This window comes from Mauremys mutica, chromosome 8 (assembly GCF_020497125.1).
Source record: "Mauremys mutica isolate MM-2020 ecotype Southern chromosome 8, ASM2049712v1, whole genome shotgun sequence".
In the NCBI taxonomy this organism is placed as follows: domain Eukaryota; kingdom Metazoa; phylum Chordata; order Testudines; family Geoemydidae; genus Mauremys; species Mauremys mutica.
In genome coordinates this window covers 88,869,688-88,897,598 of record NC_059079.1, presented here as the reverse complement: position 1 = coordinate 88,897,598, position 27,911 = coordinate 88,869,688, and the positions used below count along the sequence as shown (strand labels likewise).

The 27,911-nt window shown below is 41.5% G+C and overlaps 1 protein-coding gene across 4 annotated transcripts in view; it reads right to left on the bottom strand.

The window, feature by feature from the left end:
• The window catches only part of FBXO38 (F-box protein 38), a 34,687-nt gene that overhangs the window by 1,433 nt on the left and 5,343 nt on the right, over positions 1 to 27,911 (bottom strand). Inside the window, exons 3-21 of one of the 4 annotated variants that reach the window (XM_045028120.1) lie at positions 27,088 to 27,221; positions 25,734 to 25,897; positions 25,084 to 25,249; positions 23,228 to 23,365; positions 22,576 to 22,713; positions 21,478 to 21,571; positions 20,815 to 20,945; positions 20,304 to 20,474; positions 19,221 to 19,363; positions 17,884 to 18,106; positions 17,017 to 17,136; positions 15,595 to 15,774; positions 12,850 to 13,575; positions 7,144 to 7,244; positions 4,838 to 4,940; positions 3,587 to 3,753; positions 2,109 to 2,254; positions 1,181 to 1,284; positions 622 to 735 (exon numbers count right to left, since the gene is read on the bottom strand). In XM_045028120.1, the coding sequence (XP_044884055.1) occupies positions 622 to 735; positions 1,181 to 1,284; positions 2,109 to 2,254; positions 3,587 to 3,753; positions 4,838 to 4,940; positions 7,144 to 7,244; positions 12,850 to 13,575; positions 15,595 to 15,774; positions 17,017 to 17,136; positions 17,884 to 18,106; positions 19,221 to 19,363; positions 20,304 to 20,474; positions 20,815 to 20,945; positions 21,478 to 21,571; positions 22,576 to 22,713; positions 23,228 to 23,365; positions 25,084 to 25,249; positions 25,734 to 25,897; positions 27,088 to 27,221 (3,263 nt within the window). The remainder of the gene's footprint in view (positions 1 to 621; positions 736 to 1,180; positions 1,285 to 2,108; positions 2,255 to 3,586; positions 3,754 to 4,837; positions 4,941 to 7,143; positions 7,245 to 12,849; positions 13,576 to 15,594; positions 15,775 to 17,016; positions 17,137 to 17,883; positions 18,107 to 19,220; positions 19,364 to 20,303; positions 20,475 to 20,814; positions 20,946 to 21,477; positions 21,572 to 22,575; positions 22,714 to 23,227; positions 23,366 to 25,083; positions 25,250 to 25,733; positions 25,898 to 27,087; positions 27,222 to 27,911) is intronic. The other 3 variants (XM_045028121.1, XM_045028122.1, XM_045028124.1) reach the window with 3 other exon arrangements.

Genomic DNA, 27,911 nt, shown 5'->3' with positions numbered 1-27,911 from the left:
GTTAAAAGGTGTCTTCTCATTGTTCAGTTAAAAACAATACAGATCTACTTTGATTCAGACTATTAAGATTTATCAGGTGAATCAGTTTTGCCAATGATATGGCACCAGAGAACTCAGGAACTTGCTGAAGACAGACCACAGATTATCTGGCTGTCAAAAATTGCCAAGTCATTTAACTATACATGTTTTATAGATGCCTTAAAATGCATTCCGTACAACTAGAACAGGGTGATCTTTTCCCATGTGTCCATGTTATAAAGTAAAGTCATGCATCTAAGAGTCACTCTATTTTGTTAAATGGTCTTCATTATGGTTGGATTAACCTTCTTTTCCATAACTGATGATAAACTCATTTCCAGACCGAAGGCCAGACTTTGTCCCCTTAACACCTACTAGGGGTATAGAAGGGGCTGTCTGGAAATACCCCTGGTGCAAGGGGTTCCCAATGTCTCTGAGGTGCAGAAACAGCTCTATGCCCAATACTTCTTATAGACTAAGGTCAGAAGGGACCACCATGATCATCTAGTCCGACCTCCTGCACAATGCAAACTTTAGAAAATTATTTAAAAAAAAAAGACACAGCCTGAATCCAAGCTGCCTGTTAAGGCAGCAATTACTCACTTCTCTCATCATCCTCAAAATCGTATCTGGCATAGCTGTTTGGCTCTGCTGTTCGAAGCGATCTCAGCCAGGGGAAATCTGTAATCATAGAGTAAGGGGCTCCATCCACAATGCCTAAAAGAAACAAAGACAGGGAAATGGCGAGATCTGTTGGGGAAATACTGTTGCCCTTTTAATGCCAGTGCTTCTCGTCTCACCAGGAAGAATCCAATTTTATTAGGCAGGCAGATCACGCTGGTACAGAGCTTCCTCAGGCTGTGAATGCTCTATTCAACACCTGTCCAAGCCAGAACTCTGTCATCTCCTGAGATAGTTATTATCCATTTCCACACCGTCATCTCAAACACTTCCCAATTACGTTTTTAATTCCACATCAACTACTGCAGTGCTTGAGGGCCAGACAAGGGCCAGTCTCAGTTCGTGGTGTGCAGGTGACCTCCAGTATTCAGTCAGAAGGCATATTTACCCCAGCTATTTTTACTCTCCCCAGCAACTTCATGAGGAAACAAAATAATTTGCTTTTGCAACAGATTAGCCTCCAATCCTCCGTAATACTCACCTTCTAGAGTATAAATATCCCGCCCCCAAGGGTACTTGGTGTATTTCTTCAAGTCTTCGTCAGTTCGTGTGGCTTCAGGGAAGAACTCATATTTAATAAGCTCTCTGGAGACAGGAAGGAAGAAAATACAGGTGGCAGTAATGGGAAATGTTACAAAAAGGGACAGGAATCAGACCGGAAACCCTGAAACAACATGACCTCTGATTTAATAGGGCTGAACCTATAGAAACACACTGGTAAGATACACACTTGGGTGCAGTATCCAATCCCTTCGTGCCTGAGTGCAACTACATGTGACACGGGGTTAGGTAAAAGATCACGTCTATGTCTGCTGCATGAAAGACAACTGTTTGTGATGCCTCCCGTTTGTAGGGGACTGTCCTTCAGAACTAGAGCTAAATAAATTCTCTCTCTTTAATCTTGCCAAGGAAATGTAAGAAGAAAGGAAACCTGGCCTGAAATGGTGGACAAGTGCTGCTACATATAATTTCCTGTTGCTGGGGAAACCTTGCACATTATTTCTATTTCCCCCCCAAAACTAAAGTTCTATCTACTAGAGTCAGTCTGCGTGCGTCTGTCTGCCTCTCTTTTTAAAAAAAAAATGAACTTAACAATGAGAGAGACAAGTTTAGAAGAAATCCCCCCGGCCTCCTTTAAAGAGAATGCTACAGCTTTCTAAAGCAAAGATGCAAAACACTACAGTTTACAGTTGTGTTGGTGTAGCATTAGAGATGGATGCACAATACTGTACTATTTTACATATGGAAAACAACCCAGTGCAGGAACTATTAAATATTATTTGAATTCTCCTCATCCCATCATTTATACATTAGCGATCCCACATGTTAGGGTACCCCTTTATCTGGCCAATATAATGTACTGAGTCTATATTAGTCTATTGGCTCAGCACTGAGAGATGGATACTCACTGGTTAATGTTTGCTATTGTGTCCATCCAGCTGCGAATGCGCACCTTGTTGCGGACGTTAGGAGGATTGCTGAACTCGTGAATTATGCAAATGTGGTATGGGTAAGGACCGCTAAATATCTTTTGCTCTAGAGTCAATGTGTCGACCTGTGGAAAAAGTCAGACAGGGACTTACAACCAAGAGAAAGGAGAAGAGGTGATTTTAGAGTCAGCAGCATATATCTGACCAATACTCCCCACTTTAGGGGGAAGCAAAGTATAAGGAGAAAAAATATGAATGTTAGTAAAGAGTTAAAATATAGTGGGAAGATCCACTATACAACTTTCTTAGCACAGCTTTGCCAATGCACCTTATGCCACACTGCAGGATTTGTAGGGAATAAATCAATAAAACTGTCTGATTTAGTAATTGCATGTTACTAGTTTAATTAACACAGTGGCCAAAGATGCCTTCATTCCTACAGAAAGTGGCCCTGGTGTAAGTTTTTGTTATACACAGTGTTATCATGCATCACACTGCAACCAAGAACTGGATTGCAAACAGTGATCTAGTTTTTCAGAATATAGTCTTCTGTACCAAGCAATGTTCCACTATTCCGACACCACGGATAAGAGGGAACATTACTTGACATTCAGAGTGCTCCTGCTAAGCAAGCAGCATGGTCACATCAACTAATCAAAGAACTAGTTCTGAGTTCTAGTCTTAGCTTTGCTATTTATTCACTTTGTGACCTTGGGTAAGTCACTTAACTTCTCTGTGTCTGGTTCCCCCACATGTAAACACAGGTTATACTACGTTAACTACCTTGCAATGTTGGCAGATTGATGAAAGTCTGCTTTGATGATGTAAAACAGTATATAAATGCTAAGTAGAGGTGTTGGGTGGCAGAGTAGCCACCCAACTATTCCAGACACACAGGGCCTATGGCATACTTCCTGTCATAAAGGAAAATGACTATGCAACTACACCTCTACCCCGATATAACGCTGTCCTCAGGAGCCAAAAAAATCTATAGGTGAAACTGCGTTATATCGAACTTGCTTTGATCTGCCGGACTGCGCAGCCCCCCCCCCAGAGCACTGCTTTACTGCATTATATCCGAATTCGTGTTATATCAGGGTAGCAGTGTACATAAAAACTAGTTGGTTTTGCAGAATATTATGTAACCTCTAGTTACTAGTACAGCATTAATTCAGCACCTTACTTAGTTGACGTATAGTCTTCTAATGCAATGAACTTAGCATTGGAGACAGTACGTGACACTAACAAATTCACTAATTAATGTTAGCAGTGACAATCAAATCCTGCAATGAAAGCATTAAAAAGGAAAGAAGCTGATGGTGGTATGATCTTAGGAGAATGATTTTCCTGTAATGCTCACACTTATTTATCTTGCAGTAAGTAGAAATAATAAAGCAAGCACAGATGAAAGAATAAGAACACAGCTTCAAAGTTTGTCTTGGTTAAATGAAAACTACCTGCTGCATTGGACGAAGGTAAATGATCCGGTTTCTCTCTGGTGGCATCCTCAGTATCTGATCTAGTACCTGATCCATGTTTAATTTCTTGCACTGGGCATAGTCAAATCGATTGACAATCGGTGCATTCTCTACTTTTAAATGCTTTAGTACACGGCATCTCGTAGCTACAAATTACAAATGAATAAAACTATAAAAGCAGCAGCAAACAAGATACTACATAAAAGGGCTTTGAATTTTCCTAAGGGGATCTCTAAAAGCAGACTGTTTGGTACATAAGGCAAATGAGTCATATATATGTAAAGGGCAGTTACTGAAGGGTGTGCACAGCTAATCAGCTGAGGGTGTGCTTATTTTAGAGCAATCTACCTCTAATCATGGCATCACATCGCCACCTGTAATATGGAGGAAAGCAAAGCACTATATACTGGGATTATATAGTTCTCTTCCTTGCTGTCATGTCAGGATCCATCAGTACTTAGCTGATTAGTTAAAATAAAATGTGCGCTTTGATTAGCCTTCTGAGATTAATTGCAGAGATTAGGTTTAACACGTTCCTGTTTTATATGACTTCATGGAGACTGGTGAGAGAGTCACCAATTCAGATAGACAATACTATTACTGATTGTAGATGTTGAAGGAAACAGAACAACTGACCTGATGATTTAGGGAGAACTAATCAGAGAAGACTGGAATGCGGCACGTAATATACTCAAAGTGCCATTAGTCAATACAGATTTTTATCATTCATCAGCACTTCAAGAAGGAAACACTATTGTGTAAGATAAATAACTGTAGGGAGAGCTATATGGAACAAGGAAGAAGTGACAAGGAAAACAAAACACTCTAAATCCATTTAGTCAACTTTCAGTTATCTGATTAACTCCAAGAAAGGTTTGTCTACTGGACAGGTCTCTCCTTATGATTGTTATTTAATACTGTTTGTTTGTTTGTAGTGTTAACCTTTATTAAATCTATTACAGCTAGAGAAATAAGGAACTCAGGAACTGAGACGCCATGACATGTTTCATTATGCTTCCTACAGCTACTCAGTGTTCTGAGTAAAACTGGCATGTAGCTTAGCTGCTGATGAATACAGAGTAAGCAAAAGGCTGGTGGATAGCTCCTAAGAGAATATTTTAAAATGTTTCCAGTATTTTCAGTGTGGATGGAAAAGGTGGCAAGCTCTTGGGGAAAAACAGAATGGAAGACTAGGCTTGGCTATGAGTACCAATGACATTAATAACATACCATGGATGAACATCATTTTGGGGCAATCTTTCAGGATCAGGTCTGTTATTCCACAATTGGTCAATGTGATTCCAACAAGGTTTTTGGATTTCAAAGTCAGCACCTGGTGAAGATTTAAAAAATAATCCACAGGATAGGATTAATACAAAATTAATTGAAAGGATTAAGTCGGAATAGAAATAAAAAATCATGCCAAAAATGGGAAAAGCAGCTCTGTTGTAAATATGCTAGGAGAAAATTCATTCTGGGACACTGTCCAATGTGATAATGGCCTCTGCCCAGAACAGATTGGCAAGGGAAAAGCAGGACTTGTATTACTGATCAACACTGTTACAAAATGAGTTAAAAATAAGTGATTTTTCAGACCCACAAAGCATCAATAAAATTCCTATAAGCAGCATTGACTTGATAGAAAATACCTCAAGTTCCCTACTACCCAAAATCTCACTGTATTATCTCTCACAAACAATCTAAAAAAGTATTTATGCTTTAGAGCCATATTCTAAATACTGGGCTGACTTGGGACTCACAGTTGTGGAGCCTTATTCTTCTGTATAAATACAGAAAGATATGGTACAGAGAATCACAGTGTGACATTCCCATATACACTACCTTTCATCAAGGAGCCTCTAAGAGGAAAACTTCAGATGGTGAGAAGAAAATTTAGTCTCTGAAGCTCATGCAATCCTGTACATCTGACATTAGTGTTAGGGAACTAAAGAAAAAGCAAATGTAAACTCTGATATCTCAAGGGACAGGAGCAGAGTCACTTTTAACACTGCAGGGACTGGGAGAAGGGCACTAACAATATAAAATTAAGGGAAGACAACTTGAATTTAAAAAAGAAATCCAGCAAATTTTGTAATGACCTTTATAGCAAGGAAGAATCTGTTTGGCAGACAGACGACATACAAAGTGCTGTCAAATGCACAGAGTAAGCATACTGAAAAAAAAGAGAAAGTAGGTTTTTGGTAACTTTTCAGCTGTAGTGACCTAATGTATTAATTGTAACTGCAGAATGAACAAAAAATGACTTTCAGCGTAACAGTGTTGTTTTAAAACAGAGCCTATTTTGAGAGGAACTCCTCTCATACTCAGAAGTAACTTCTATGCCCTTTACAGAACCTCTTGTTATAAAAGAGAGGAAATAAGAAATCACACTGAGGCTATGTCTATACAACACACCAGAGTCAGAGGAGTGTCGTGTACATGTGTGCGTCCATCCTGCGACGTGTAACTATACGTGTCGGTGAGAGTCGGGCAACAGGGAAAACCGTCAGCAGCTCCCTACTGCTAGAACCTTTCACTGCAGCAAGGAAAGGCTCTGGCAGGGGGAGGCAATGGAGAAACCCCACTGCCAGAGCCTTTCCCTGCTAAGGGGATAGTATCCAGCAACAGGGAGCTGCCTCGATCTTTCCCTGTGGCACGGAAGGGCTCCAGCAGCGGGGAGCTGCCCGAGGTTTTCCCCATTGCTGCCGTCTTTTTCTGCAGCAGAGAAAGACTCCAGCTGAGGGGAGGCAGTGGGACACTACACTGCTAAAAATAGAGTACAGATGGGGAGGTGTGGCTTGGGCGAGTAGAGAGCCATGTAGGGTATGTACTTGTATATATACCTGCACCCTTCAGGCGTGCCTTTACTTACTTAAGTTGTGCCTCACCGGCTACCCTGCTATTTATGCCCATGCTACGGGGGCTGAGCATGTACACTACATGCTGCTGAAAGAAGTATGTAGTATAGATGTATCCTTAAGCTACATCTTCATGGCAGAGTTATTAAATTTATCTACACTCAATTTATTCTTCAGGTTAGTCTAGGTTGAGTAAGAGCATCACATTACAAAATAACACTTGAGCTACTGTGTTCACCCTGGCACTGCACCCACACATGGGCAGCACTATCCCATGGTTCTTAGCGCTGCAGTAAGCTGAACTGCTCTAAGAATGTTTTCCCAGTGAATTGTGGGAGAGCTTGTCTGTCCTTTCTGGGCATATGGGAGGAACTGTGGGAAGACACTGGAGGGACAGAAGCACTCTATCCTGAGTCCACACTACAAAGCAATTGTGTGGGCAGCTGAGGAGTTGTGTTAACTTGAGCTTTAGCATCTACTCCCTCTCAGGCCAGCCAACTTGAGTTACCAACACCACTGCACTTGAGTTAAGGATGTGTGTGTGTTGATGGGACTTGAGCTGGGGACCAAACTCAATTTATAATCTGAGCTCTGCAGTGAAAACAAGCCTGCAGTGAGTCATATGTTCATAAAGCCTCTTGGTTGGGAACCTGTGGCAGATGGTGAAAGAGGTCTCACCTGAACATGGTCATCCTCAATAACAGGATCACTAGTGCTTGTTGACTTGTCAGCGGTCCTTTTCCGCTTCATTGTTTGTCGAGGCTTCGGCTTGGCCACTTCTGGAAAAAAACAAAAAGGGAAAATTAAAGTGAAGTCTTTCCTTTGTACTAAGCTACAGCCAGGAGAAAAGCAGAAGCATTTCCTAATTGGACCTCCAATAGCCTCATATGCTCTAGCCCCACTAGTGTAGTCATTGGACCACTCTAGTCTAGCAACTGGGGCCATAACCCATCAACTGCAACACCACCACTTTCAGATGTAATGTCCAAGTCTGTTCAAATGAAAAAAGTAAATATAATTCCCCATTTCACAGGCAAAGATGCTGAAATCACTTGTCCAATGTCTTACAGGGAGCCAGGTTTAGAACCCTACATCCCAGTCCTCTGCTGTAACAACTAGACAATGCGCCACTCCCCACAGAGAATTGGAAATTTTTGGAAAAATAAGAACCGTAATAGGCTTTTCAATAATTAACTGTACAAATCAACAAACTATTTGAAAGCTTGCTCTCACCTCATTTTCCTGGCCACATCTCTGATGCTGCAGATGACACTAACACATAAAGCAGAGTTTGGAGCCCAGCAGCCTCCTACACTGGTTCAGTAGTGACAAGTATTTCAGAGGAAACACTGACCTCACACTTTGGCAGGTTTCTCTTTGCAATTTAAAATTCAAGGTTTTGCAGGGACACAGTAATAACAAATGACCCTACCATCACTTGGCACTTCTATAGCACCTTCCATCCCAGGATTGAATACCTTATAAAGATTGTTTTTCAACACCCCTGTGAGATAGTTAAGTAAAACAGATTAATTTTTCACTGAGGATGAAATACCCTTTGATATTTAGAAATGGATAGGAAGTTTAAAAGGGATGTTGTCAAGCCAAAGAGGCCAAATGTTTGAGTTTTTGTTCCCACATACTCTCAAGTTTAGTGTTTTCCCAGGCCTGCACATCTCCAGGAAAGTGACATTTACAAGAATCCTCTCAAAAGGGATATTGCAGAATTAGAAAGGCTTGGAGAAAGATGACTAGTCGAGCAGGATTGTTTACTTGAAAAAGGAGACCAAGACGACGGAACATGATAAAAGTATATAACATAATGAACGGTCTAGAGAAGGTAGATCAGGAGCTTCTGTCTCAAAACACAAGAACGAGACACTGCATGAAATTAATGGGTAGCAAATTCAAAACTGATAAAAGCATTTTTCACAAAACACATAATAAAACTGTGTTATTTGTTGCAGCCAAGAACTTGACAATATTCGAAAAAGGACTGCACATTTATATGGATGACAAGAATATTGTAAGGGTTATAATGGCTAAAGCTAACAAATTTCAAAATGGAGCTTATACCTTATGCTTCAGGGGCCTGGTCTACACTGGGGGGGGGGGGGGGAGGCAGAAAACGGATCTAAGATACGCAACTTCAGCTATGAGAATAGCATAGCTGAAGTCGACGTATCTTAGATCGAATTAAAATTACTTACTTCGCATCCTCGCGGCGCTGGATTGAAGGCCGCGGCTCCCCCGTTGACTTTGCTTCCGTCTCTTGCACTGCTGGAGTTCAGCAGTCAACGGGAGAGCGATTGGGGATCGATTTATCACATCTACACTACACATTATAAATCAATCCCTGATAGATCGATCGCTACCCGCCAATCCGGGTAGTGTAGACCTACCCAGGGTTTAAATCAATACCTAACTCACTATTAGATCAGGATGAGAACTAATATGGGGAGGAGGAAGGGCAGATTATCCCACATCTGCCTATTCCATGGTTCTTGTACCTTTCTCTGCAGTGTCTGTGCTGGCCACTATTGAGACAGGACATTGGACTAAATGGACCCCAGGTCTGATCCATTCTGGCAAGTCCTATGTTTCTAAGTGTTCAGGAGAATGGGACATATGTACATTTTACTTCAATGAATGCCTACAAGAGTACAGCCAATAAGAACTGAAGGTGGCAGAATGTGGACAAATAGTTAATATGACTCCTGAAATCAGAGGAGGGAGGAAAAAACCTGGGCAGCACTTTAATATTATAGGTCAGAGTTAGTTAGATTTTCTTTAATCTAATAATATTCTACTGCCTCCATTTAGGAAAAACAATTAAGCTACTTTTAGGATACTATGAAGAGATGAATTTAACATTTACAGAGGCACAGATTTTTAGCTGACTAATCTTGAGCGTGTCCCCTAAAGTTGGATAACCTGCTAATGAGGATGGCCTGTAAGGGCTTGGCTACACTTACAGTTTGCAGCGCTGGTAGTTTGCAGCGCTGGTCATCCAGCTGTGTAGGAGCAGCGCTGGTGTGTGGCCACACTCACAGCTACCAGCGCTGGTGTGTGGCCACATTTGCAGCATTTCCAGCGCTGTTGGGAGTGATGCATTATGGGCAGCTATCCCAGCATTCAAGTGGCCGCAACGTGCTTTTCAAAAGAGGGGGGTGGAGTGGGGTCTAGTGTGACAGGGAGCGGGGGGAAAGAGAGAGTGGATTTTTGGAGCCAACACTGTGTGTTAGCTTCCTGACTTGAAAAATCAGAACATTTTTCCGACCCCTTAGTCTTAACTCTTAATTGCAAACAGCATGCAGGCAACACGACTCCCCGCTGTTTCCCTGCCTGCCTCTCATTTGATTGTTTACAGCCAGGTACAGATGATCACAGCAAACAGGAGCTGTGTTTGTTTTTTAGATAGCAGCAGCAACGGAGGAGCTCCACAGAGCTCATTCACAACAGGGAGGAGGATCTCATTTGATTGTTCACAGATTGATCACAGCAAACAGGAGCTGATAAGCAGCTCCGGTAGAAATGGGGAGCTCCGGAGGTTCACAACAAAACAAAGAGAGGCTGCATAACAAAACAAAGGGAGTAATTTAGTTTAAAGCATTCTGGGATATCTCCTTATTCCCTGGAGGCCAATAAAAGCGCTGGTGTGTGTCCACACTTGATGAGCAGCGCTGGATCACCAGCACTGCAATCGCTACACCCCAACCTGGCCAGGTGTACAGCCAGCGCTGCAGCCAGGGAGTTGCAGCGCTGGATGTGTCTTGCAGGTGTGGACAGTTACTAATTGCAGCGCTGGAAAGCCTCTACCAGCGCTGCAACTTGCAAGTGTAGCCAAGCCCTAAGTTACCCTTTTGTGACAAGGCTTTCTCTCTATTCACCGTGGCACTGTTACAAAGTTCTCACGGTGATACCAATGCAAGTCCGTGGACATGATGTTATGACATTGAGACAATGTCAAGGAAAGTTATACTGCCATTAAAAAACAAAAAAGGAAGTTGAACACAAAGGCCTGTTTGATAATGTTACAGCTGAGACTAGGAGTTTGAGTTACAATTGCCACTCAAACTTTAACTGAGCCTGCAGCATTCAGGATCCTCTCTAGAGGACCAGTAGTTGTGGGAGATGAAATATAACAATGAAAAAATGTATTCTACAATTGGAATAAGCAAATCATTGTACATATGAACCATCATCCAGTATGATTTAATGACAGTACATATAGCATATGTGACCAGGAATATATTCAGTTATTGTAATACAAGAAAAACATCCCAAATGTATGTTGAATTGTGCACAGTACAGCTCCAGGCAAAGATCTCTTCTTCAAAGGGCTTACCATGGATGTAATTCCAAAATGCTGCCTTCAGCTATAAGTTAAACCTAAGACAAGCTTCAAATAAAATGCTTATTAAATGACAAAACCAGTTTTGCTTGATGCTTTTTACTGTAATTAGAATATCATACAAGTCAATAGGTTTTTTCCCTTTTGCCAACTTATCTGCGGTATTAGTAATTATTTTTATGATTATTTCACTCTTTACCATATTAAGCAATAGAAAAAGTTAAAACTTGGATGTCTGAGAAAATGTTAAACAATTACTCAAGACAAACAATTATAGAAGATTCACTTTCATAAATAAAAGTTTGTTACAAAAGCCAAAAACCACAATGTCACTTTGTTCTGGAACTCACAGGCAAAACAATAAAGAGCCATGAATCTCAATGCGTTTATTCAAACCCATTACAGGAAAATCTCTTCAGTTTTGTAACAAACCATTTTCAAGTTTAGCACTGAGTGTAAATAAATATTACATTCCCGCATGGAGGAAGAGAAGGGAAGTAGACTATAATGGCTAGACAGATGGAGCCTCACTGTTGTATATGTCCAGGCATACACAGCATGAATCTGGGCCTGGGCCACACCAGATTAGACTGGGACATCAAGACAGAGTCTGCCTCCAGCATAAGCCAACACCTAATGCTTCAGAGCAGGCAAATGCTGCACAAGGGCATAGATGTGCACACACTTTGTGTGGCTGCTGGTGGTAGTTTTTTGGTTTTTTTGGGGTGGGGGGGGATAATTCCTGACTTCTGCAGGCAATCAGCTTATGCCATGAAATATAAAATGTGAAGACACTTAACATGCAGAAGAAACAGACCCTTTCCTTAACTGAGACAGGAGAGCAGCACTATTTTCAGGAGGACCTGTCTGGCATGCACACAATGCACTGTATACTTTAATGATTTCATTCCATTACTATTAATAATGGAGCGAGTTAGGAAATAGAAAATTCAAGATGAATATCAGGATAATGTTTTGAATCTGAGATATATTAGGCTAAGGAGTAGTCTCCTAAGGGAAGTGAGTTAAGCTTCATCAGCACTTGGGACATTGAACTTGACTGGACAAACACTCGAAAACATACTGTAGAAATCAATTCTGCATTGGCAGAGATATGGATTTGATGACTGAATAAATCTTTTCCATCTTCACTGTCTATGATTCTATAATTAACACCTTTGTTTTCTGTCCCATTTTACTTGTTAGATGCTTCCAGACAGGAATTCTGGGTATGTGGAAAATATTTTTGAAAAGTGCCAGCCCAGACTGACAAGTGGAATCAATAGCAGCTTGGACAGAGAAACCTTTCTTAACGTACAGTGAAGAAATAGAAGATGCCAGCAAGTTCCCTCCCTCCATCCCAAATTTTAGTCTTTGTTTCATCTCTTTAGATGGGTTCTTTTAGCATTCTGGATATCATGCAAACTGTTTCATGAGAAATGCATTTTCAACGTCTCTTATTCAGCAATTGGAAGTGGGATCCATTATGCAGGTGTGTGTTTGTATACTACTAAGGTTGGGTAATAATTACATTTTGCCTTACTGGCTGATAAATTATCACAATTATTTCATCAACTTTTTTCCTCTGGCAAAGAGTGGAGCACCCCTGCTTCCTCTTTCACAGAAGAAATTCTTGAATGGGGGAGCGATTCTTATGTTTCAGTGAATAATAGCTTATAAAGACAGAAACACCAAGATGAGCTGTCAACAATTTTGTAAGTGTTTTTCAAAATAATAGATCAATCATTGTTCCAACCTTACCATATATGCATGACACACATGAAAACATATGAGAGAATATGGAGATCATGGTCACGCTTGCAGAAAGATGTGTGTGACCACAAGCAGCTATGAAACTGATAAATCAGTCATTTCAACTCTCTGGCTCTTCTGTCAATCAATAAAACTTTTTATTTACAGGCATGCAGAATTATGGAGTTATTAAAATATGGGTGCTTCTTTTATTTGATAGTTGCTACTTTAGTATGAAACAGTAACTCTGAAGTAAAATATACAAGTGTAGGCCATACCTGATTCAGACAACAGAGGTACATGGGACAGTTTGCTTCTGGCTCTTGTTAGAGGCCGGCGGGGATAATCTTCATTATACTCCATTTCATAGTTCCCTGGCTGTGAGCCAGCGCTCTCCTCCTCACCAGCAATCCCACAGACACTCCCATTAGTCCTTTCAGTGTTTGCCTCTCCTGGAGACCCACTGTTTGGCAGCGTCCTAAGTGAAAAATCTGACCCAGTGCTATTTGGTCCATTCCTAGTGCAGGCACCACTAGTGGATGGGCACTCCGCATCAGAGCACCCACTAATCCTCCTTTGTGGCTCCTGCTGCCTGTAGCAGGAGCACCTGGAGCAAATGGCACCCTCCTCACTGTCTCTCTCATTGGAGCCTTCGCTCTTACAAGGGGAGCAGACACACTGCCTGGATTCATCTGCAATTGTTGGACTGGTGCCAGCAGAGTGGCTATTAGCTGTCCTTGCACAATCAGGGCTTGAAGAAGCAGCACTGCAAGAGTTGGAGGTCCCGGTCGATCCAGCAGCATTGGCGCAACCTGGGTAAGAATCCTTGATTTTATTCCTTTCAGGCATGTCACTGGCTGCTTTCATATCTGCTTTAATCTGTTCACTGGTCACTTGACAGCCTTTCTCACAGCTGCTCTCCTCAGCATGGAATTGCTTCACCTGGCCCACTTGGTTGGCACTGCACCTCTTCCGCAATGGAGTCTTGCCTTTGCCGCTCACTGCTGATACAGTAACATTAAGCATGAAAGAACAACAAAGCAAGCGAATGCAAGGTTTCAATAAACGCATATGGACAACATGCAGAATAGTACGCGGTAGGACACCACCTAAAAGTGTAGACAGCCAGGAGTTCAGCAGCAAAGGCCGTGGGGAGGTCAGTGACAACCAATATTTTGAATTAGGACTTATTCTGAAGTGGTGGGAAGTTAACACTTATCCCATCGGCAGCTGAATCTCTCTAATGTCCTGGAGCTGCTCATCTGAACTGATGTACCAGGCACATCAAGAGGTACACATTTGCTGGATGTGCCCTAGGGCTTTCTGGAAGCAGCTCACTGGTTAAAAAGTCCAATGTGCAAGAACATGATATGAGAATGTATTTGTAGCAATTCTTAGTTCTCTTGAAAATAAGGAATTAAATGACAACTTAGAACGGATAGTGCTTCAGACTTTCAAAGCACTGTGCAATCATTAATTTACACACCTACATGTGAGGTATGGTAGATAAGTTGTTTTCCCATTTTACAGAGGGATAGAGACAGAATCAACGTCAAAACCAGCATTAAAGCTCAGAAATATCTAGCTCCCAGACCCCTGCTCAGTGTACTAGACCAGATAGCTCCCAACGGCACCGGTATCACTGGGAAAGCTTCTGCAAACAGCTCTCCAAACGTATCTTAATTCTGACTTGTAGCTATCCCCTGCTATTTCAACTCTGGGTCCCCGACCTCATTGCTACACTGTAGCTTGCCTGGGACTTCCTTTGAAGTCCTGTCAAAAAGTACTAAATCACTAACAATTTTGAGATGCAGATACACACCAACTACTAGTGTGAAGCCACCAAATTCAATCTCACTTCTGAACTAAGGCTGATGTGCGCTCAGATCTGCAGAAATGAAAGGCTAGTAGAGTACATTAAGCCAACATACCACTCAGCTCTATCCAATATAGGATTATTATTATTATACTGTTCAGTTAGCTAAACTCTTTGTAGGCTACAAGCCCCAGAAGAACCAGGCCATATGTACTTCATGTCAATTATCTGGCTTCCTGTATAGAGAGTGTAATTCAACGTTTACTTCCTCCTCTTGCGTACACACGTGGACCAATGTCCTACTCAGAGTGAGCAGATGAAGACTTCAGAAATGTTATTCAAGTCATCTGTTTTTTTGGAGAGGTACCACAGACCCAGGATAAAGCACCTGGGTTTCAGTCCCATATCTGCCACAAAGCCACCGTGTGACTTTTGTCAAATTACTTTACCTCTCTGTGCCTTAGTTTCCCTTTCTATCCATTGTCTGTCTTGCCTATTTAGACTATAAGCTCTTCAGGAAAGGGATAGTCTCTTGCTGTATTTTTCCACATTGTACAACCGGGCCTCAACCTTTATTGGAGCCAGTGGGTGTTACTGTAATACAAACAATGACAGTAACAATAATGAGCCTTGTTCCAAAGCAGAGGAGCCTGACAGCTGAAAAAAGGGAGGATTCACTTCATTCCTAAGCTATAACATTCTCTTTAAAGAGAAGACTGGATCTGGACTACTTTCTCTGGGACATTCCCAGGAAGCCTACATTATCCATTAGATGGCAGTAGCATTTCCTACTCCTCTCCTAAGCATTTGCTTGATAGCTTTTCAACCTGTGACTGTAGGCACTTTGATAAAGAGTTCCTATTAGCAACACAGTTGTGCATCTGGACATACAGATGTCTACTGTAAGCCACTGACGCAATGAATGTACCTGCAAATATGTACGAGCAGTCCTGTGCCTGCAAAAATCTGCAGCTATGCTTCTGGCATTTATGGTGTGTCCCCATTTTACACATGTGAATGCAGCATTATGGGGATGTATCCTACTGCTCCATTCTAGGTTGTAATGAATCTGTATGACTAGTCGTTACCTGAGGCATGGAAAAGAAGCAAAATGGGCTCTTTTAAGCTTCAGTCTCCAAATTGGGAGACTTTGCCTAGTGTAATCCAGCCCTTACTAATAAGCCAACCCATACAAAATCTTTCAGACCTGACGGCTCTCTGGTTTCCACTGGATCTCTGATTTTCTCTTCTCCATCAGAGTAACTCTGTGCAATGCTGTTAGTAATGCAGGCTCTTGAGGACCCCATGTTCTCTTCTTCATCCTCACTGTCCGAGTCATGGACAGTAATAGGTGCAGCTTTTACGATAGGCTGAAGGCCACTGGGTCCTGAAACAGGAGAAGAATGCTGACAGTTCATTTATGCAAGGCAAGCACTGATTGTAGAGTGTTATAATGCAATAGTTCCTGTCTGGTGAAGTTCTCCAGCAGTTTGGGAATACCATAGAAAGCCCAACTCTGCACTCTTTAATGTGGATCCTGCATAAAAACTCAAATGCTGCAAAAGTGATTTAAAGATGCAGCATTAAAACACACTTAAAACAATCAAAGATGTTCTGACCTATTGTCAGCCCTTTTTCTGATAGATTAGAATACTGGTTTTCTATGACATGCCTCACACTCAAAGTATCCCAGAAGTATCTTCCACAACAGTGAGAAACTGATAATGCAGTAACTGAGGTGCTAATTTGAAAGGCATTTTGTGCTGATCCCTTAGAATCTGTGTTTCTGGGAGCGCAAATGTTAGCCAGGACATTGGGATTATTCTCAAATCCTTTTGAAAGAGCATCCAGGGATGTCAAACTTCCACCCAGGCAACCCTCAAAGATGGGCAGAAAAGACCCCTAGTGGTGCAGCAATCTTCCTCTCAGTAACATCTCAGAGTGTCCGCACTGAGTGCAAACCCATGCTCTCTGAAGGGCTCAACTCTCATGCTTCTGGCTGTTGGGATAGAGTGCTGCTAGCTGTACCAAACTGGCACAGTATATGTACCTGTCAAGAAATGAACATCAGCATGAAAGTAAATTTCCAGGGGCTTTTTGGAAAAACACTCCAGTGAACAGACACCCTGGTTTTGTTTTAAGCTGTTGGCATATCTACAGTGCAACGTGCTGTAAAGCAAATGGCTGGCATCAGTAATTGAGACTGTCTGATGCGACTCATTAATGCAATTTAAAATAGTGCTTATACAAGATGCTCTGGCTAAAACACACCCAAAGGGGAGGAGTCCATAAACTGCAGTGGGAGGAGGGAGACCATAAATGCGAGGGCTGGAACAAGGCAAAGTAAGAATATTCATGCCTTCTGACACTCTCATTACACTGCAGTATGAAAATTAGGCCTTCAAAGCATAATCCCTCACCAAATGAACTGCAGAAAAGTGGGGACTGTAGAGCAGACTATAAATCACAAGTTTCTTTGCAGCATCCCACCATACTAGAGCTATTAATTCAAATGTCTCACATGTCCTAGCTGAAGAAAAGTCAAGTCAGAATAGAGTCAAACTGAACTAATGAATCTTGCAACTCGAAGGATCTTGAAGTAATGAGTACTTTCCAGGATCAGAATTACCTGCTTGCTCCTCATCAACATCCATAGGAATAACTGCTGGATTATGAGCAGAGGCCTCATTCTGACCATCCCCTGCAGCCACTCCATCATCCTGTGCCACTTCCTCCATATCATTCAGTGCTGAAAAGATCAAGATAATAAAAATCAACCGTCAAGAAAAAGAAGCCAAAGCACATAGCTCAATATATGTAGAAGGATTTCAAGTGATAATCACACTGAAGTCACAGAGAGGCACTGTAGTGATGTGATATCACTAACAGTAGCTGCCTTATTTCCTCACTCAGTCATGCTGAAGCCTCTCAGAGATTACTGGTTCTGTAACTTCTAGGGGATTCGGGCCCAATTCTATACTCTTGGTTTTGCTGAAGGAAGTGGCTCCTTCAGGATTCTCCATTCTTCACCCTGAAAAGGTTCCTTGCATTACCATGACGAGTCCATCTGCTTGAGGTCTTTATGCTGCTTTCCCCAGAACATTTGTATAATTTCTGGGTAAACTGGATGGTATACTACAAAGTAACGTGATGCAATTCCAACCCTGACCAAGTGAGCTCAAATCACAAATTAATATCTCTCTGTGGAACAGTACAGTATGTAATCTTTGAACTGCTGGGCTAGCATCTATATTATTGTTTATCTTTAAATGACTTCTTGTTATGATAGCATAGTTCAACCATTAGATTTAATATGCAGATCAAGTTTGGTCTTATGGATAGATACTAAATAGAGGAGATTAACTCCATAGTTTGAAGGCTACACAGTTTAAGAGTGTCTTTCAATACACACTCATTTTTTGCCTACAGTCCTGTGCAAATAGCAATGCAAAATGTGACCATTTCTTTCAGAGGCTCACAAAAGATCAGTGTTTACCCTCAGCTGCAATCTGCTGCTCTTCCACTTGCCCATCTTGCCGCAGCTCGTTCTCCTCGTTCTGGTCATTTGGGTGTTGATGGTTGTTGTGATGGATGTTGGGGTTGTTGTTGTTCTGGTGGTTGTTGTTGTTGTCATTATCATTGTTGGAGTTCTGATTACTGACTAGGGCAGATGAAACACCAATCCCTGTGCCAGCACTCAGGCCCACACGAGCACAGCCCTGAAATAAACAAAAACACAAAAAGATTCTCAATTGCTGATGTCAAATCTCAACAACATATCATAACATTGATACAAAACCACTGTATCAATACTGTCATATTTGTGGTTGGGCAGTATGTGTGTAGATATGGAGAAGAATCTGCTCAAAAAACTTTCTGTACTTACATTGCACAGATTGCATATTTGGTTGCCAAATTTACACCTTTCCCTTTCCTCTTTTAATCTGGCATTAAAAATGTAAAGTTCAATAGCACACTCTTATGGTAAGAAGTTGTAATGCATAGGTCATAGGATCAGAGAAGCTAGAAATGAAAGAAAATCTAGTAGAAGAGTTTGTATTTCCTTTCCAGAGCAAGATGGGCCCTAGACAGAGGACAGATATTAACATGATGCTATTGTTGATTTTCTAGTAAAAAACAAAAACATATAAAGGTTTCTGGAATAATCTTATCATTAAGCAGTATTTAGTACATTGCCACAGTTGTGAAAATTGTTATTAGAAGTAATTTAACAGTTGGGGGGGGGGAGGGAATGAGGAAGGGAGACAAAAATCAGAGAATCTATATATGAAAGTATTCACATACACGAAGGAATAGTACCACATTTTTACCATGCTGCAAAATCATAAGAATACTTAGTACAATGTGTAATTCTCTCAATACAAAAATAAGTCTCATGCAAAAAATAAATAAATCAAAAATAAAACCAAATCAAACCAACCCCAAAATAGCAATGAAAACCCTAATAAAAATTTGGACAGTACATCTAAACCTTCTTTTCTGAGGACAACAAAATATTCAATCATTAGTACTACATTCCACCACTACTGCTGTCTGCAAATGGATACAACTGTTCTTCATTGCATTTCACAGATTCATCGATCATAAGGCCAGCAGGGAAAACTGTGATACTCTAGTTTGACCTGCATAATATAGGCCATAGAACTTCAGAACATATCTTTTAGAGAAACATCTTTCATGGAAATCATATTCCTAAGTCACTCACTGAACTATTTAATTAATTATAACTATAAAAAGCATGTACCTTAACAGAACTCTGGTATAGTTCAGATGCCCTAGCAACAATTTCAAAAAACAAACCTCAAAACTTACCTTAGGAGGTTCCCGGAACATCTGGTCCAGAGAGATAAACTCCAAGCTTGGCAGTAATTCAATGAACTGACTAAAAGAATCTAGCTTTATTGCATGGCATCGCACCAGGGTGAGGTCAACTAGCCGGGTCCATCTTGAATGATCTGTGGAAGGAGAGAGATACATGTTCCTTGAAGGATTTCACGCCTCTTATCTCCCATTAGAACTTTTGCAGATTTGAGACTGTTAGCCTTCCATTACCACCGCTCTGACAGTTGAAATTTATCAGCATCATTGGGGTTCCAATGTCTGCATCTCCATATTTGTTTATCATGGGATAGAATAGTTAGCAGAATTATGGAAAACCTTCCATCATTATTAGGGCTCTCTCTCTGTTTGGGGTTTTCTTTGCCCTACCTGTTCTTTAAAATGTCGCTGACTGGGGAAAGGGATAATTCAGGTGTCTGTTAACTGTGTTACTTTCATCTTTCTGTAACCAGTCTGAATACAGCCAACATCTATAATGACTGTTCACGACCTATATGAAAAGCATTTGTAGTCTCAGTCTAGCTCATAATAGACAAGCATCCGCATCACAGAAATCACTATCGTAATTAGCACTAATTTGCACTCTTGTCAACTCTCGGGAAAGGGGACCAGAGTAGAATCGGCAATAGACACGAAAATACACTCATCAACAGTAGTAGTCCTGGAGTCAGAGTTCAAGCACAATGAAGCATCGTGAACACTTTTGAATTGGACTATCTGTATTAAATGGGTATGTTATTTTATATGATGCACTATTCAACTATATTTCTCACTTACTAATTTGCAAACATCAATAATTCCTAACTACTATCCCAATCTACAGTGCAAATTAACAATATTCTGCTTGTGTGTATACATTATATACACACACACACAGAAGGCATGGCATTCAACTACCAAATCTTTAAAAAAATATCTGACCATTTCTTGGTCTCAAATGTTTCCTTAAATTGCAGGATTATGATGTTCATTTACTGAAAGGAGTTTAACTACAAATCTTCATCCTGATGTGAGGCATTCACACTGTATCTCCAGCATTCCAAAAGCATTCAATACCTGTGATCCAATTGTTTGGGTTGTGCAGATGTGGGCAGTTGTACACGACCAGATACTTGATGCAAGAGAACACTTCATTTACAGCCTTCATTCCAATGTCTGTGATGATTCCTGGATTTTCAACCACATCAGCCAAGCCATACTTTACCAAGTCCCCATTAGTCATTTTGCCTATAGAAAGACAATAGAAGATTTCAGCAATCTGCCGCTGAAAGTTGCAGCCTTTTAGATAAGCCTTTTCTGAATTCCATACTGTAATCCCATTTGACACAAAGACCAGAATATTACTTTCATTAGACAAAGCAAAATCTCTGTCCTAGTTACAATGGAAGTTTCAGAGGGTACAGAAAAAACATATTTGACTATACGACACAAGATACAAGAGCAATAATTATTTATATTCTTTTAAAAGCAAGTCTTGGAAAAATACACCAAAACCATCAATTTGCACTATCCTTAACCCTAACCCTCAGCAGGTAATTTAAGAATTTTTTTAAAAAAATGTTCATACATTGTAGCAAAAACTCATCAACATATCCCAGATGAAGGGTTTCAAACTGTGGGAACTCCAGTTCTGCCATCTTCAGTGCAGAAAAGACACCATCTTTGGTCAAGGAAGGTTGAATTCGCACTTCATGCAACCTAAAAGCAATCAAGTACAGTTCACATTCAAGGTGAGATGCAACAAAGCACTGTTTAGTACAGAAAACATCTGAGTGAATGCCTCTGTTCCACGCTAGTCAGTAAAATGAAAACATTTATTTGACAATGGTGAAATCCAATGGATACCTGCATCTTTCAGTGACAGTATTTTGCAGTTATAGAGTGAGGAACTTCAAGCAATTTATAAACACTAATTAAGCCTCATACACACCTGTGAGGAAAATACTAATATACTCATTTTACAGATGACAAAGTGCAGTGACTTGGCTCAGGCCACAGAACAAGTCAGTGACAGACCTAATAACAGAACCCAGGCATGGTAATTCCCAGTCTTTTCCTCTAGCCATTTGGTATTCTTGTTATAGATTGTAAAAGTTCACATGGGTTTTCTCTTAAACATTTAAAACTTCTTGTTCTTCAAACACTGGGAATTTATTAAGTTACCTAAACAACTGTGATTTGAAGAGAGCGAAACCAGAAAGGAAAGACAACGGCTGGGGAAGGCAAGTACCTTCGTGCAGCAGTTATGATGAGGTAGCCAAGATCCACTTCAAGAGCATTCTTGCAAGCTCCCAAAACTATAGTGTGCAAATTCCTAAAACCACCTGATAAGGGAAAAGAAAAGCAAAATTTCACTTTAGTCAACGGGTTGTGGCATTAAAACATTACCCACTTTCCTGATGTTATTTTACCAATGCACTATTGCAATTAACAACAAGAATACATGCCATTTTTAAGCAAATTAATATAAGCTTCCTTATGTTGACACCTACTGGTAGGAGGTAGCCCTGATTACCAGAACAGAAGTTTCTCAAGAAGTTATTTTAAAAAAAATTAAAAGTGACTTTCCTCCAAATTATTTCTGCTAGTTCTATCCTCTAGAACAGGGGTGGGCAACCTGAGCCTGAGAAGGAGCCAGAATTTACCAATGTACATTGCCAAAGAGCCACAGTAATACAGCCTCCCATCAGCTCCCCGATCCCCGGCTCCCAGTACCTCCCACCCACTGGCAGCTCCACGCGCCTCCCCTTCCCTGCACCTCCCAATCAGCTGTTTCGTGGTGTGCAGGAGGCTTTGGGGGAAGGAGTGAGGGCATGGCAGGCTCAGGGGAGGGGACGGGAAAGGGTGGAGTGGGGGCAGGGCCTGTGGCAGAGCCAGGGGTTGAGCAGTGAGCACTCATCAGCACATTGGAAAGTTGGTGCCTGTAGCTCCAGCCCCAGAGTTGGTGCCTATACAAGGAGTTGCATATTAACTTCTCCAGAGCCACAGGTTGCCCACCCCTGCTCTAGAAAGTGAAATGACAGTAAAGATTGACATTTGGTTGCCATGTCAAAAGGTAGCAACTGTTTAATAGTTTCCATTGTTATCGAAATATATAACTTCAATTTAACTTAGCTTTTGTTTGTTTTCAGTATTAGTATACAAAAATGTGTCACTAAAGCATATAGTTATACATATAAGATTAAAACAATACCCAAAATAAAACAGAAGTCCATTATTAACACCCTTTGAACACAGCTAAAAGAACAAACTGTAGAATAAGAGCGTTACCCATCAGGTGCCCTAGGTAATTTTGTTCTATTCTTCCAGGCAGTAGGAAGTTGTATACCTGATCTCCAGCTATCTTCTACAACATGCTGGATAAGTCCTCCAAGAAAAGGAACTCGAACCAGTTCTAAATGCTCCAGGTTTCGGGCAGAAGCCAAACCCGTCACTAAAGGGACATATTTCAAAGAATTTGTGGGTCCTGCAGAGAAAAAAAAATCTTCTGATAGGGAACATATACACAGAAAGTTGCTTATTTAATTATATTGAATACATCATTCAAATAATGCAGCCATCAGATACGCTGACCTGCACGTGTTCAGTTCACCAAGTCATCAGAACTTAGAACTAGAGGTGTTCTCCTATTAATGTAACAACTCAATACAGCACAGGATATTTTTTTCTCAATATGAAACATGAAATAAAGCCTTTGATTGCTTCTGGAGTCCTGCATGATGGGCAATCCCAAGGCCTTCTCTGCATTAGAAAACTTAGTAAACTTACTACAGCAACTGCCAGCAATGGTGCAGCTGTACAGGTGTAAGTGCTATGGTAGACAGGGCTAAGGCATTTTTACCATCATGTTATGAAAACTGTTCTGAGCTAGTGTCCTTTGGTAGTCTAGTACTAATGCAGTTGCAATATCATTAGTACAGGTACTAGTTTTTTCCTATATACATGCATCCCTTTCCCAGAAGGATTCTCTTGTCTCTTACCTGCACAGTTCCTCATGACAAAAGTGCGTAAGCTGATACAAAGAAAATCTTTAAAGGGCTGTGGTTTGGTGAGCCTCACCCACTTCAAATAAAGATGCCTCAGCATTGGGATACAAGGAATTTCAGGAACATTTACCCCTAAAATACAGAACAACAACAAAAAAATCAAATCAGGTCCCACATTAAACAAACTTTCAGATGTCAACTGTAGAATGAATCTCTCAGGGCACATCTACACTACAAAATTAAGTCAACCTAAGTTAGGTCCGCATACAGCTGTCACAGTAATTACATCGCTTGTGCATGTCTACAGTTTGCTCCTTGTGTTGGCTGTGCACGTCCTCACCAGGAGCGTTTGAACTGTTTGAACTGTCAATGTGGGGCATTGTGGGACAGCTTCTGAAAGTCAGGAACAGTCAATGTAAGCAATGCAGTGTCTATACTGACACTGTGTCAACCTAATTACATCAATATTGATTCTATGCCTCTCATGGAGGTGGTATTATTAAGTTGGTGTAGTGGGAGAGTTACGTCAGCGGGAGCGAAATTTTAGTATAAACACTTACAGAGTTTGGTCAATATAAGCTGCCTTGCGTTGACCTAACTCCGTAGAGTAGACCAGGGCTCAGGGTAATTAGAGAAACCAGATGAATGAGGTGATCTTTTATTGGACCAACTTCTGTTGCTGAGAGACAAGCTTACACAGAGCTCTTCTTCAGGCCTGGGAAACTTCCTCAGGCTGTGTCTACACAAGCAACTTATGTCGGTATAATTACATCACTCAGTGGTGCAGAATATCCACCTCCGGAGCGACGCGGTTATACCGACCTAACTCCTGGTGTAAGCAGCACTATGTTGATGGGAGGGCTTCTCTGGTCGATATAACTACTGCCTCTTGGGGAAGTGGATTACCTACATCAACAGGAGAAACCCTAGCGTCAGCATAAGTAGCATCTTCACTGAAGTGTTACAGTGGCACTGCTACAGCTTTTTAAATGTAGACAAGCCCTCAGAGTGGTCACAGCTATATTCAAGATGGAACAGATTGTTTAGCATAAGTAGTTAACACATATTTCAAAGGACCATACAAGTGAAGTGGCCTGTTAACACCCTTCCAGTCATTAAGGGTGGGGGAGAAGCAGGAGGGTAGGGATTGTAAATGGGTTATAGATTGTTGTAATAAATCATTAATACAGTGTCTCTAATCAGTCCATGATTTTTATTGTCTAACAACACATCTCTCAGGATAAATGATTTTGACTTTGATGGGGGGCACTTACACCCATCTCTATAGACTGCGCCCCAAGAGCAAATGGAACAGTTCAAAAACTATGGGCCTTTGAACTGGGAATTCACCACCATAGGTGCGAACTTTCTCCGGTGCAGGTGGGTACCCGCGTCCCCCCTGCCCCTTTCCCCACCTTAACTCTGCCCCCTCCCTGCCCCTATTGGATCCCTTCCCCAAATCCCTGCCCCAGCCCCACCTCTTCCCCCAGCGCACCGTGTTCCCACTCCTCCCCCATCCCTCCCTGACCCGCGAAACAGCTGTTTCACGGTGCAAGCGCTGGGAGGGAGGGGGGAGAAGCAGGACGCGGCGGCGCGCTCACAGAGGAGGCGGAGGTAAGCTGGAGCAGGGGGGCAGAGCAGGGAATTTTTTTCTGTGGGTGCTCCAGCCCCGGAGAACCCACAGGGTCGGAGCCTATGTTCACCACCATCTGTCAACACAGTCACACCGGAGTTTGTGCTCTGGACCTCTGCTGGCCTAGAGTCAAACATAAGTTTCAGATTATGCAGCATTTCAAATCTTTTAAAGTTCATTTGTATCTAAGGCAACTACTTCACCAATAAACTCTTACCTACTAAGTGCAACGTCTGAATTTTAGCTCCTATAGGAATCTTCAGTTTGTTTTCAGGCGGGATTGGAAAAGCACCATTACGATTACGGAACTTCCCTAAAATATGAACTTGTGGCATGTATGTCCAAATGGCTTCCACCAGCTCCAAATGAGAGGTCTCAACACCCTGGATAAAAGTACAACAATAAGCAAAGGCAAGGCTCAAATTTCTATATTAAGCAACAATAATATTTCTCTTAACCAAGTAAACATCTCGGTAATGCCCAGAGCTTGATGCAATGCACTAATTCATTTGAAATTTGCAGAGCCATTTGCCTTAAAAGCAGAAGTGGTCATAGGAAACTACTTAATCAGCTGCAATGCTGCTGTAATTCATGGCCTGATCTTGAGAGATGCTGAGCATCTATAACTCCCATTGAAGCGACTACAAAAAAACTGCACTCATTTGTAAACTAGCAGCACATTTTGTAAATGTTTACTTCAGCTGCCATCAATGCAAGACAAGGATTAAATGCACAACACTACTGCATCCTAGCAAGACGATACAACATTGAGTTTTTTATCCCAACCATCTATTTCCTCTGCAGCTTTATCAAGGATCATAATATCAACTGATGAAACGCATTTATCTTTGGAACCTGCACACTTACCAGCAGATTTGGGCAGGCCTGCAAGGCCTCTAGCACTCCAGGAATGCTGAAAGCTTCATGACCACGAACTCTGCGCCTTTCAAGGTACCTGGGGTGAAGACCATAGAGTTGTTCAATGTCTGGCATCTTCCTCAGCAATGTTAGGAAACTGGAATCAGTGAAACCTATGAGGAGGACACAAGTTTTGAATTTCTTGTGACAGTAAACATCTAGTTGTATGGACAGAACTTATGCTGCAATTCTCTGTGTATAGTAAAAAAAATAATTCTCAGCCCTCCAATGCCAGAAGAGGTATTAGATGATATAACAGATGGGTTCCATCCCCAGCTTTTACGAACTAATATTCTACATGTTCTGTTGCCTTTATATCCTTCAGGGCAGCTGTCAAAACTACAGGGCTAGCTGCATTTCTGTCCTCTCCCAGGTCTCTCTCAGTGCACCTCCATGAGTGTCAGGCCTCATCCATTTACCTTCCCGTGGGAGGAAATCTCATTATTCTCCCACTCCTAGATGAGGCCCTGGTCTACAGGACCCCATGTATCAATGGTGCTAACCCAGCAGGTCTGAGGGTTTTGGTACCTGTGGTTCTTCCCTTTGAGAATCTGTGAACAGCAGTGAATACAGTAATCAGACAGCCTGCTTAAACCAAAGTACTGATTAGTCATAACAATAGGAACAAAATACGAGAGAAAAAGGATTTAAAAACAATAAAGAGCCTGTATACATGTATATCTCATCTCAACATCCTCCTGACAGTAACCCCTGTAAGTCTAACTTCCCAGACCCTGCAACCTCTGGAGTGTTGCTCACCATAGCTCTCCTGCCCCCCCCGACCCCGCCGCCAAGAGTGTATCTTTAAATCCAGTGCAGGTCTTGCTGTTCAGAAGCTTGCTCTTCCCACCCCTGACAAATTCAATGGGTGAGCTCAGCAAGGGGTTGGAGGTAGAACCTCCAAGTGAATGGCTCTTGCACTGACCTTGAAGTGTTGGCAGATGGGTGGCTAGATGAAGTCGTACTCTTTCTTACCTGCATGCAAACAGCCTCTTCTTGAATTACCTCACGTATTCATACAGTAAACCCCCTTACAACAAACATACATTATTTATAAGTTGTTACAGAGCCGCCCCATTTTCATCACTGTAGTATTCAACACTCATACAGGCAGGATTTTCAAAAGTACCGAAGGGAGGAAGGCACCAGCTACCACTGAAAGTCAGTGAGCGGTAAGCACTCACCTTTCTTGCCTGCTTTCGAAAAGCACATCCCATATGTCTGTGTATAAATGATCTCATAGCTCAGCTAGGTCTCATCAATACCCCATTAACATAATACCCACATGAAGTGTACTACTTACCAGTGGGCATGTATTCCCACCAGCGGCCTGCACAGAGGTCCACGACCTTCACCACTCTCAGGTACAGAGTCACTGCTTCCTTCAGCTTCCGGGAGAGGCATTCCATGCACATGATATCCTGCAGGGGAAGGTACCTTTGGGATGGAAAGAAACTCTGTTCATCAAAGACTTTAGTTCATTTTCTCTCACACCAAAGAACATCCAAAGAATTACTATACAAACCCGGACGTTCCTAACATCTAGAAAAGAATGGATTCAAATGAGATTTTTCAGATAGTACTGTAGCAACCTATGTAAAGTGGCTAGGCAGAAGGGACAGCATTTTGTTCATCAGGCAGCCAATGCACTTAAGGTAAAAAACAGAACAGTAGCCTTGCCATGTCGATACGGGTCTGAAGTAGAGACGGGAGACTCTGTGATGCTTTAGAATGTGTAGGGACCTATTTCCTTTCTTGCAAAGTTGCCATACATGAAGATCTGGAAACTTTATAGCTTTAAAGTATGCATTTTAATTCTCTAGTTCACTGTAAATTGGGATCTGTTTAGTAGCAGCTGCCATTGCATTAGCCCCACAAACATACTTGCAATCTGTGTGACATTTTAAACTTGTCAGGAAGATATTGACATGCCAGTCACATTATCCAAAGTCAGAGTATCTGTAAAATTGTAGTTAGAGTATTCCATTTATTTTTTAAATGGAATGAAGCATTTGACTAAAACGCTCAGTGGCAGGGTCAATGCTGCTCCAATATACCCAGACATGTATCACTGCATCTCTTGTAATGTATGCACAGTAACTGAATTTATCAGAGACACTGTAGTGC